At 45.8% G+C, this 12,500-nt stretch overlaps 1 protein-coding gene across 1 annotated transcript in view; it reads right to left on the reverse strand.

Annotated features, from left to right (window-relative positions):
- Positions 1-12,500, reverse strand: part of LOC139537969 (multidrug and toxin extrusion protein 1-like) — a 48,594-nt gene that overhangs the window by 14,266 nt on the left and 21,828 nt on the right. The window contains exons 7-9 of the mRNA XM_071339889.1: positions 11,340-11,437; positions 5,676-5,773; positions 830-943 (exon numbers count right to left, since the gene is read on the reverse strand). Coding sequence (XP_071195990.1) covers positions 830-943; positions 5,676-5,773; positions 11,340-11,437 — 310 coding nt within the window. The remainder of the gene's footprint in view (positions 1-829; positions 944-5,675; positions 5,774-11,339; positions 11,438-12,500) is intronic.

A 12,500-nucleotide genomic window follows, 5' to 3' on the forward strand; every position in this document is an offset into this window, starting at 1 on the left:
GAGCGAGGGGAAAGAGGGAGCGCGAGGGGAAAGAGGGAGAGCGAGGGGAAAGAGGGAGCGCGAGGGGAAAGAGGGAGAGCGAATGGAAAGAGGGAGAGCGAGGGGAGAGAGGGAAGATATGAAGAGAGGAGAAATAGAGAGAGAGAGGGGAGAAGGCAGAGGGAGATAGAGGGAAGATATGGAGAGAGGGGTGATGAGGAGAGAGTGGGAAGATATGGAGAGAGGGGTGATGAGGAGAGAAAGGGAAGATATGGAGAGAGGGGTGATGAGGAGAGAGTGGTGATGAGGAGACGGGGAGAGGGGAGACAGGGGGAGAGGGGAGACAGGGAGAGAGGGGAGAGCGGAGAGCGGGGATAGTAGAGCCGAAATTATTGAAAAGTCACCTTGTTCTAGAGATATTTACACGGTTATCAAAACGACACGCCAGGGTAAACCTACACAAAACACAGCCCTTATTTTAAGTGTTTCTGAAATCCCCTATGGGAAAAATGAATTGTGGAAAAACGATTGGACCCACTTCCCTGTTTGACCGCTAGGTTTTATGGGTATTATGACACTTCCAGTGTGGGGCTCTATATAGGGAATAGAGTTTCCCAAACTCGGTCCTAGGGACCGCAAGGGGTGCACGTTTTGGTTGTTGCCCGAACACTAAACAGCTGATTGAAATAATCCTGAAGCTTTGATCATTTAAATCATCTGTGTAATGTTGGGGCATAAACTAACCGTGCAACCCTTTGGGGTCCCGGCGACCAACATCTGGGAAACGCTGGAATAAGGTGCCATTTTGGACATAGGAAGTATTACTCTTATTATGATATAACAACAGTACCTGCCAGGAAGCCGCCGATCTCATAGGTCCACCATTCCAGACACAGCATTAGCATACTTGGGATGGCCAGGGTGATGAACTGACCCCACTCCTGCAAGCAGTCAGCTGACCAGCCTAGGGGTAAGAGGTCAGGGTGATGAACTGACCCCACTCCTGCAAGCAGTCAGCTGACCAGCCTAGGGGTAAGAGGTCAGGGTGATGTACTGACCCCACTCCTGCAAGCAGTCAGCTGACCAGCCTAGGGGTAAGAGGTCAGGGTGATGTACTGACCCCACTCCTGCAAGCAGTCAGCTGACCAGCCTAGGGGTAAGAGGTCAGGGTGATGAACTGACCCCACTCCTCCAGGCAGTCAGCTGACCAGCCTAGGGGTAAGAGGTCAGGGTGATGAACTGACCCCACTCCTGCGGGCAGTCAGCTGACCAGCCTAGGGGTAAGAGGTCAGGGTGATGAACTGACCCCACTCCTCCAGGCAGTCAGCTGACCAGCCTAGGGGTGAGAGGTCAGGGTGATGAACTGACCCCACTCCTTCAGGCAGTCAGCTGACCAGCCTAGGGGTGAGAGGTCAGGGATCACCCCCACCAATAGAAACGTCTCAGAACCCGTAGATGGCAGGTTAGTGGAGTGATACAGAACCTTTGATATGGCAGGTTAGTGGTGTTACAGAACCTTTGATATGGCAGGTTAGTGGTGATACAGAACCTTTGATATGGCAGGTTAGTGGTGACACAGAACCTTTGATATGGCAGGTTAGTGGTGTTACAGAACCTTTGATAAGGCAGGTTAGTGGTGATACAGAACCTTTGATATGGCAGGTTAGTGGTGTTACAGAACCTTTGATAAGGCAGGTTAGTGGTGATACAGAACCTTTGATATGGCAGGTTAGTGGTGTTACAGAACCTTTGATATGGCAGGTTAGTGGTGATACAGAACCTTTGATATGGCAGGTTAGTGGTGACATAGAACCTTTGATATGGCAGGTTAGTGGTGTTACAGAACCTTTGATATGGCAGGTTAGTGGTGATACTGAACATTGATATGGCAGGTTAGTGGAGTGACATAGAACCTTTGATATGGCAGGTTAGTGGAGTGACATAGAACCTTTGATATGGCAGGTTAGTGGTGATACAGAACCTTTGATATGGCAGGTTAGTGGTGTTACAGAACCTTTGATAATGCAGGTTAGTGGTGATACAGAACCTTTGATATGGCAGGTTAGTGGTGTTACAGAACCTTTGATATGGCAGGTTAGTGGTGATACAGAACCTTTGATATGGCAGGTTAGTGGTGACATAGAACCTTTGATATGGCAGGTTAGTGGTGATACTGAACATTGATATGGCAGGTTAGTGGTGATACTGAACATTGATATGGCAGGTTAGTGGAGTGACATAGAACCTTTGATATGGCAGGTTAGTGGAGTGACATAGAACCTTTGATATGGCAGGTTAGTGGTGATACTGAACATTGATATGGCAGGTTAGTGGAGTGACATAGAACCTTTGATATGGCAGGTTAGTGGTGTTACAGAACCTTTGATATGGCAGGTTAGTGGTGTTACAGAACCTTTGATATGGCAGGTTAGTGGTGTTACAGAACCTTTGATATGGCAGGTTAGTGGTGATACAGAACCTTTGATATGGCAGGTTAGTGGTGACACAGAACCTTTGATATGGCAGGTTAGTGGTGATACAGAACCTTTGATATGGCAGGTTAGTGGTGACATAGAACCTTTGATATGGCAGGTTATTGGTGTTACAGAACCTTTGATATTGCAGGTTAGTGGTGATACAGAACCTTTGATATGGCAGGTTAGTGGTGATACTGAACATTGATATGGCAGGTTAGTGGTGTTACAGAACCTTTGATATGGCAGGTTAGTGGAGTGACATAGAACCTTTGATATGGCAGGTTAGTGGAGTGACACAGAACCTTTGATAAGGCATGTTAGTGGTGATACAGAACATTGATATGGCAGGTTAGTGGTGATACAGAACCTTTGATAAGGCAGGTTAGTGGTGATACTGAACATTGATATGGCAGGTTAGTGGAGTGACATAGAACCTTTGATAAGGCATGTTAGTGGTGATACAGAACCTTTGATAAGGCAGGTTAGTGGTGATACTGAACATTGATATGGCAGGTTAGTGGAGTGACATAGAACCTTTGATAAGGCAGGTTAGTGGAGTGACACAGAACCGTTGATAAGGCAGGTTAGTGGTGATACAGAACATTGATATGGCATGTTAGTGGTGATACAGAACCTTTGATAAGGCAGGTTAGTGGTGATACTGAACATTGATATGGCAGGTTAGTGGAGTGACATAGAACCTTTGATAAGGCATGTTAGTGGAGTGACACAGAACCGTTGATAAGGCAGGTTAGTGGTGACACAGAACCTTTGATATGGCAGGTTAGCGGAGTGTTACAGAACCGTTGATATGGCAGGTTAGTGGAGTGACATAGAACCTTTGATAAGGCATGTTAGTGGAGTGACACAGAACCTTTGATAAGGCATGTTAGTGGTGATACAGAACATTGATATGGCAGGTTAGTGGTGATACAGAACCTTTGATAAGGCAGGTTAGTGGTGATACAGAACATTTGATATGGCAGGTTAGTGGAGTGACATAGAACCTTTGATAAGGCATGTTAGTGGTGATACAGAACCTTTGATAAGGCAGGTCAGTGGTGATACAGAACCTTTGATAAGGCAGGTTAGTGGTGTGACATAGAACCTTTGATAAGGCAGGTTAGTGGTGATACAGAACATTGATATGGCAGGTTAGTGGTGATACAGAACCTTTGATAAGGCAGGTTAGTGGTGATACAGAACCTATGATAAGGCAGGTCAGTGGTGATACAGAACCTTTGATATGGCAGGTTAGTGGTGATACAGAACCTTTGATATGGCAGGTTAGTGGTGATACAGAACCTTTGATAAGGCAGGTCAGTGGTGATACAGAACCTTTGATATGGCAGGTTAGTGGAGTGTTACAGAACCTTTGATATGGCAGGTTAGTGGTGACACAGAACCGTTGATAAGGCAGGTTAGTGGTGACACAGAACCTTTGATATGGCAGGTTAGTGGAGTGATACAGAACCTTTGATATGGCAGGTTAGTGGAGTGATACAGAACCTTTGATATGGCAGGTTAGTGGTGACACAGAACCGTTGATAAGGCAGGTTAGTGGTGATACAGAACCGTTGATAAGGCAGGTTAGTGGTGATACAGAACCTTTGATATGGCAGGTTAGTGGTGATACAGAACCTTTGATAAGGCAGGTTAGTGGTGACACAGAACTGTTGATAAGGCAGGTTAGTGGTGATACAGAACCTTTGATAAGGCAGGTTAGTGGTGATACAGAACCTTTGATAAGGCATGTTAGTGGTGATACTGAACATTGATATGGCAGGTTAAAGGTGATACAGAACCTTGTACTGTAGGGTTTCCCAATCCTGGTCCTTAGCACCCACAGCCCTAGTGCTACACACCGGATTCAAACTAAAGGCTTGACGATACATTGATTAGTTGAATCAAGTATGTTAGTGCTCTGGCAAAACCAGAAATGTTCATCCCGTTGGGTTCCCAGGAGCAGGATTGGGAAACCCTGTAGTGCATGAGAACAGAACAGACTCTTCTCTCAGATAGATGATCTGTTCTCACACAGTTGGACTCTGGCTTGGGACCGGAGCTCAAATACAACCCCAACATTATAGACCATCTCTGACCAAACTACAACCAAAGTTGACCAGTTATGTCATACCGTGAACAAAGCCATCCTGTTCCGACCTCCCTCCCTCCTTCCCAGGTGGTTAAAGAGTAACCTTGTGATATAACATCTCCTGTCACATATTACTATTACACTGAGACACCAGGCTCAACGTAGGCTGACCAGGAGAGGACATCTGCCCTGAGCTCACTGCTTTTAAGGGTATGTGGTAGGGGCTAGGGGAAGGTGCTGGGCATTAGGGCGTAGTGGCTAGGGGAAGGTGCTGGGGATTAGGACATAGTGGCTAGGGGAAGGTGCTGGGGATTAGGACATAGTGGCTAGGGGAAGGTGAGGGGGATTAGGACGTAGTGGCTAGGGGAAGGTGCTAGGGATTAGGACGTAGTGGCTAGGGGAAGGTGCTGGGGATTAGGACATAGTGGCTAGGGGAAGGTGAGGGGGATTAGGACGTAGTGGCTAGGGGAAGGTGCTGGGGATTAGGGCGTAGTGGCTAGGGGAAGGTGCTGAGGATTAGGACGTAGTGGCTAGGGGAAGGTGCTGGGGATTAGGACGTAGTGGCTAGGGGAAGATGCTGGTGATTAGGACGTAGTGGCTAGGGGAAGGTGCTGGGGATTAGGACGTAGTGGCTAGGGGAAGGTGCTGGGGTTAGGGCGTAGTGGCTAGGGGAAGGTGCTGGGGATTAGGACATAGTGGCTAGGGGAAGGTGCTAGGGATTAGGACGTAGTGGCTAGGGGAAGGTGCTGGGGATTAGGGCGTAGTGGCTAGGGGAAGGTGCTGGGGATTAGGGCGTAGTGGCTCGGGGAAGGTGCTAGGGATTAGGGCGTAGTGGCTAGGGGAAGGTGCTGGGGATTAGGACATAGTGGCTAGGGGAAGGTGCTAGGGATTAGGACGTAGTGGCTAGGGGAAGGTGCTGGGGATTAGGGCGTAGTGGCTAGGGGAAGGTGCTGGGGATTAGGGCGTAGTGGCTCGGGGAAGGTGCTAGGGATTAGGGCGTAGTGGCTAGGGGAAGGTGCTGGGGATTAGGGCGTAGTGGCTCGGGGAAGGTGCTAGGGATTAGGGCGTAGTGGCTAGTGTTTAGGTAATAGGTGCATGTGGTTAGGGGTTAGAGTTACACATACCTTCCCAGGTGGCCTTGTGCAGACCCTGCCAGACAATATAGCAGTAGAGAAAGACAGCCAGGGAGTACTGGGAGATGGAGTTGGCTGCAGCAGAGCCACTGAGACAGACAGAGACAGAGATTTATAAAGTCAAGTAGTACTGGGAGATGGAGTTCGTTATTATAGAGCCACTGAGACAGACAGAAATAGATACAGTGGGGAGAACAAGTATTTGATACACTGCCGATTTTGCAATTTTTCCTACTTACAAAGCATGTAGAGGTCTGTAATTTTTATCACAGGTACACTTCAACTGTGAGAGACGGAATCTAAAACAAAAATCCAGAAAATCACATTGTATGATTTTTAAGTAATTCATTTGCATTTTATTGCATGACATAAGTATTTGATACATCAGAAAAGCAGAACTTAATATTTGGTACAGAAACCTTTCTTTGCAATTACAGAGATCATACGTTTCCTGTAGTTCTTGACCAGGTTTGCACACACTGCAGCAGGGATTTTGGCCCACTCCTCCATACAGACCTTCTCCAGATCCTTCAGGTTTCGGGGCTGTCGCTGGGCAATACGGACTTTCAGCTCCCTCCAAAGATTTTCTATTGGGTTCAGGTCTGGAGACTGGCTAGGCCACTCCAGGACCTTGAGATACTTCTTACGGAGCCACTCCTTAGTTGCCCTGGCTGTGTGTTTCGGGTCGTTGTCATGCTGGAAGACCCAGCCACGACCTATCTTCAATGCTCTTACTGAGGGAAGGAGGTTGTTGGCCAAGATCTCGCGATGCATGGCCCCATCCATCCTCCCCTCAATACGGTGCAGTCATCCTGTCCCCTTTGCAGAAAAGCATCCCCAAAGAATGATGTTTCCACCTCCAAGCTTCACGGTTAGGATGGTGTTCTTGGGGTTGTACTAATCCTTCTTCTTCCTCCAAACACGGCGAGTGGAGTTTAGACCAAAAAGCTCTATTTTTGTCTCATCAGACCACATGACCTTCTCCAATTCCTCCTCTGGATCATCCAGATGGTCATTGGCAAACTTCAGACGGGCCTGGACATGCGCTGGCTTGAGCAGGGGGACCTTGCGTGCGCTGCAGGATTTTAATCCATGACGGCGTAGTGTGTTACTAATGGTTTTCTTTGAGACTGTGGTCCCAGCTCTCTTCAGGTCATTAACCAGGTCCTGCCGTGTAGTTCTGGGCTGATCCCTCACCTTCCTCATGATCATTGATGCCCCACGAGGTGAGATCTTGCATGGAGCCCCAGACCGAGGGTGATTGACCGTCATCTTGAACTTCTTCCATTTTCTAATAATTGCGCCAACAGTTGTTGCCTTCTCACCAAGCTGCTTACCTATTGTCCTGTAGCCCATCCCAGCCTTGTGCAGGTCTACAATTTTATCCCTGATGTCCTTACACAGCTCTCTGGTCTTGGCCATTGTGGAGAGGTTGGAGTCTGTTTGATTGAGTGGGTGGACAGGTGTCTTTTATACAGGTAACGAGTTCAAACAGGTGCAGTTAATACAGGTAATGAGTGGAGAACAGGAGGGCTTCTTAAAGAAAAACTAACAGGTCTGTGAGAGCCGGAATTCTTACTGGTTGGTAGGTGATCAAATACTTATGTCATGCAATAAAATGCAAATGAATTACTTAAAAATCATACAATGTGATTTTCTGGATTTTTGTTTTAAATTCCGTCTCTCACAGTTGAAGTGTACCTATGATAAAAATTACAGACCTCTACATGCTTTGTAAGTAGGAAAACCTGCAAAATCGGCAGTGTATCAAATACTTGTTCTCCCCACTGTATATATACAGTACCAGTCCAAAGTTTGGACACACCTACTCATTCAAGGGTTTTTCTTTATTTTGACTATGTTCTACATCGTAGAATTATATATATTTTGTTACCTTTATTTAACTATTTAACCATTAACTTTCTACTGACTCTGAAAAACACCAAAAGAAAGATTCCCAGGGTCCCTGCTCATCTGCGTGAACGTGCCTTAGGCATGCATCAGGTAGTCTAGTGGTTAGAGCGTTGGACTAATAACCGAAAGGTTGCAGTATCGAATCCCCGAGCTGACAAGTTAAAAATCTGTCGTTCTGCCCCTGAACAAGGCAGTTAACCCACTGTTCCTAGGCCGTCATTGAAAATAAGAATTTGTTCTTAACTGACTTGCCTAGTTAAAGAAAGGTCAAATAAAAAGCTGCAAGGAGGCATGAGGACTGCAGATGTGGCCAGGGCAATAAATTGCAATGTCCGTACTGTGAGATGCCTAAGACAATGCTACAGGGAGACAGGATGGACCGCTGATCGTCCTCGCAGTGGCAAACCACGTGTAACAACACCTGCACAGGATCGGTACATCCAAACATAACACCTGCGGGACAGGTACTGGATGGCAACAACAACTGCCCGAGTTACACCAGGAACGCACAATCAGTGCTCAGACTGTCCGCAATAGGCTGAGAGAGGCTGGTCTGAGGGCTTGTAGGCATGTCCTCACCAGACATCATCGGCAACAACATTGCCTATGGGCACAAACCCACCATCACTGGACCAGACAGGACTGGCAAAAAGTGCTCTTCACTGACGAGTTGCGGTTTTGTCTCACCAGGGGTGATGGTCGGATTCACGTTTATCGTCAAAGGAATGAGCGTTACACCGAGGCCTGTACTCTGGAACGGGATCGATTTGGGTCCGTCATGGTCTGGGGCGGTGTGTCACAGCATAATCGGACTGAGCTTGTCATTGCAGGCAATCTCAACGCTGTGCGTTACAGGGAAGACATCCTCCTCCCTCATGTGGTACCCTTCCTGCAGGCTCATCCTGACATCACCCTCCAGCATGACAATGACCCCAGCCATACTGCTCGTTCTGTGTGTGATTTCCTGCAAGACAGGAATGTCAGTGTTCTGCCATGACCAGCGAAGAGCCCGGATCTCAATTCCATTAAGCACGTCTGGGACCTGTTGGATCGGAGGGTGAGGGCTAGGGCCATTCCCCCCAGAAATGTCTGGGAACTTGCAGGTGCCTTGGTGGAAGAGTGGGGTAACATCTCACAGCAAGAACTGGCAAATCTGGTGCAGTTCATGAGGAGGAGATGCACTGCAGTACTTAATGCAGCTGGTGGCCACACCAGATACTGACTGTTACTTTTGATTTTGACCCCCCTTTGTTCAGGGACACATTATTCCATATCTGTTAGTCACATGTCTGTGGAACATGTTCAGTTTATGTATCTTGTTATGGTCATACAAATATTTACACAGTGAGAGGATTTTTTTTTTTTTGCTGAGTTAATATAGTTTGATTGAATCAATGACTCAACGTTTAGTGCTGATATTACTGTCTGCTCAAGGCATGAGGCAATAGCTCATAAGCTGGAGAGAACTTCTATGACATAATGATGATTTTGAATTTCGTGGTCGCACATTGAGATTCTTTCTTGCAAATACGATTCGCAAATGTGTAAATTAATTTTCGCAAGCTTGTATCACGATGTGTGTGAAGAACTTGTAACTTCACATTTGAATACATTAAAGAAGGTTTGCAAGCATCATTTATTTTCATAATTATTATAAGTCCGTTTCCGACTATGAATACTCTGCTGTGAATAGAAAAAATACACTTGCAGATTTTAAATCGAAGTTCTGTCACTGTTGACACGTTATCAAGAGATTGGTGAAAGAGCTTGTAGAAAGAGATTCGTGGTTTGAGCAGCAAAATGAAGTGACAGTTTGCTCTTTGAAAGTCCTATATCGTGAACTAGATTGCTGACATGAACAATATTTTGGGCCTGTATCAACAGTGGACTGATGGATAAAAAATAATTTAAAAAACGATAGCTATTGAGTGGATGTTTCCTTTAAATAGACCGAAGACCTTTCTGAATCGGAAAGGAAAGGCAACTTCTGAAAGTGCCCTGCTTAGAATCAGATTAAATTCTTTGCAAACAAGACACACTGGTTTGACATCGAACAAATAAGGTAAGATGAATATCCTGAGTAGGTATTAAATAGAAACAAAGGGGATTTTACCACTGTAATCAGATGGAAATGATTAGATTATTGTCATTGAATTGACTAGACCACTAATTACATGTGTTAAATGTGTAGTGTAGGCCTATGAACTGGGCAGCTAGTAGGTTATTGCTAATAGTAATGTTCTGGTCAGCCGACTAGCAACAAGCTCAGAAAAAAAATTGGCCAAACCTAGTTGCCAACCTCTGTTGAATATTTAACCAACAATGCCCGAGGAGGTGTGGTATATGGCCAATATACCACGGCTAAGGACTGTTCTTACGAACGACACAACGCAGAGTGCCTGGACACAGCCCTTAGCCGTGCAATATTGGCCATATATCAAACCCCCCGAAGAGCCTTATTGCAATTATAAACTGGTTACCAACGAAATTAGAGCAGTAAAAACAAATGTTTTGTCATACCCGTGGTATACTGTCTGACATACCACGGCTTTCAGCCAATCAGAATTCAGGGCTCAAACCACCCAGTTTATAATGTAAATTCAATCACCCCCTTCATCATCCTCATCATCATCGTTCAGATCATTCAACAGTGCTAAACCTGAAGAAGTGAAATGATTTTGTTTCTCACCAGTGTTCTCTGAAGAGGGAACAACGATACAACATGGCAAACGGGATGTGACATTCGTTTCAATTGAATCACTACATTTTAAATTCAGGTGTGCCTATCAAAATATTGAAGGGCATATCAGATGGCCTGCTTTGCTCATATGCATAACACCAAGCATATGGTTGCCATAAGATTGAAATGGGGAAATAAAAGACCCGTGGAAAAAACTATAAAATAGCTCCACTACGGTGAAATGTAAATATTTCATGTATTAATTGAATGGTGATGACAGCCTTTCAGGAAATACATTTAAATCATGTTTTAATGGGATTTTCTCTACCCTGCTCCATGAATTCAATTTCAAATATGGCTCCCAGTGTGACTAGTCCTGGGGGGAGGGGGGGGGGGGATTATGTATTTGGCAGTTCCTTCTCTATATGTTCCTAGCCCAGGTCCAGAGTTGGAGGCCTCTGGTATCTACACTGAATGTATAGTATATATATCTGTATGTATGACTCATGCTACGCCCAGGTCCAGAGTTGGAGACCACTGGTATCTACACTGAATGTATAGTATGTATATCTGTATGTATGACTCATGCTACGCCCAGGTCCAGAGTTGGAGACCACTGGTATCTACACTGAATGTATAGTATGTATATCTGTATGTATGACTCATGCTATGCCCAGGTCCAGAGTTGGAGACCACTGGTATCTACACTGAATGTATAGTATGTATATCTGTATGTATGACTCATGCTACGCCCAGGTCCAGAGTTGGAGACCACTGGTATCTACACTGAATGTATAGTATGTATATCTGTATGTATGACTCATGCTACGCCCAGGTCCAGAGTTGGAGACCACTGGTATCTACACTGAATGTATAGTATGTATATCTGTATGTATGACTCACGCTACGCCCAGGTCCAGAGTTGGAGGCCTTTGGTATCTACACTGAATGTATAGTATGTATATCTGTATGTATGACTCACGCTACGCCCAGGTCCAGAGTTGGAGGCCTTTGGTATCTACACTGAATGTATAGTATATATATCTGTATGTATGACTCACGCTACGCCCAGGTCCAGCACAGAGAGGAAGATGTAGTTGATGAGAGCATTGAGAATGTTCCCCACCACTCCTACTATCACTGTAGGCCAGATGATACCCTGTAGAACAAAACACAACGTTATCTATAGACCCACCACTCCTACTATCACTGTAGGGCCAGATGTTATCTATAGACCCACCACTCCTATTACCACTGTAGGGACAGATGTTATCTATAGACCCACCACTCCTATTACCACTGTAGGGCCAGATGTTATCTATAGACCCACCACTCCTATTACCACTGTAGGGCCAGATGTTATCTATAGACCCACCACTCCTATTACCACTGTAGGGCCAGATGTTATCTATAGACCCACCACTCCTATTACCACTGTAGGGCCAGATGTTATCTATAGACCCACCACTCCTATTACCACTGTAGGGCCAGATGTTATCTATAGACCCACCACTCCTATTACCACTGTAGGGCCAGATGTTATCTATAGACCCACCACTCCTATTACCACTGTAGGGCCAGATGTTATCTATAGACCCACCACTCCTATTACCACTGTAGGGCCAGATGTTATCTATAGACCCACCACTCCTATTACCACTGTAGGGCCAGATGTTATCTATAGACCCACCACTCAATACATTACAGATAGAGAGACCTGTAAGTTGTCCAGAACAAAATATTTTCTAAAGTCTTGTCCTGATCAATACATTATCAGCCTCCAGTATTTATGCTGCAGTAGTTTGTGTCGGCGGGCTAGGGTCTGGAGTACTTCTCCTGTCTTATCCGGTGTCCTGTGTGAATTTAAGTATGCTCTCTCTAATTCTCTTTTTCTTTCTTTCTCTCTGAGCCCTAGGACCATGCCTCAGGACTACCTGGCATGATGACTCCTTGCTGTCCCCAGTCCACCTGGCCGTGCTGCTGCTCCAGTTTCAACTGTTCTGCCTGCGGCTATGGAACCCTGACCTGTTCACCAGACGTGCTACCTGTCCCAGATCTGCTGTTTTCAACTCTCTAGAGACTGCAGGAGTGGTAGAGATACTCTTAATGATCGACTATGAAAAGCCAACTGACATTTACTCCTGAGGTGCTGATCTGTTGCATCCTCGACAACTACTGTGATTATTATTATTTGACCATGCTGGTCATTTATGAACATTTGA

The sequence above is a fragment of the Salvelinus alpinus genome, chromosome 13 (genome assembly GCF_045679555.1).
Source record: "Salvelinus alpinus chromosome 13, SLU_Salpinus.1, whole genome shotgun sequence".
NCBI classification, from domain to species: domain Eukaryota; kingdom Metazoa; phylum Chordata; class Actinopteri; order Salmoniformes; family Salmonidae; genus Salvelinus; species Salvelinus alpinus.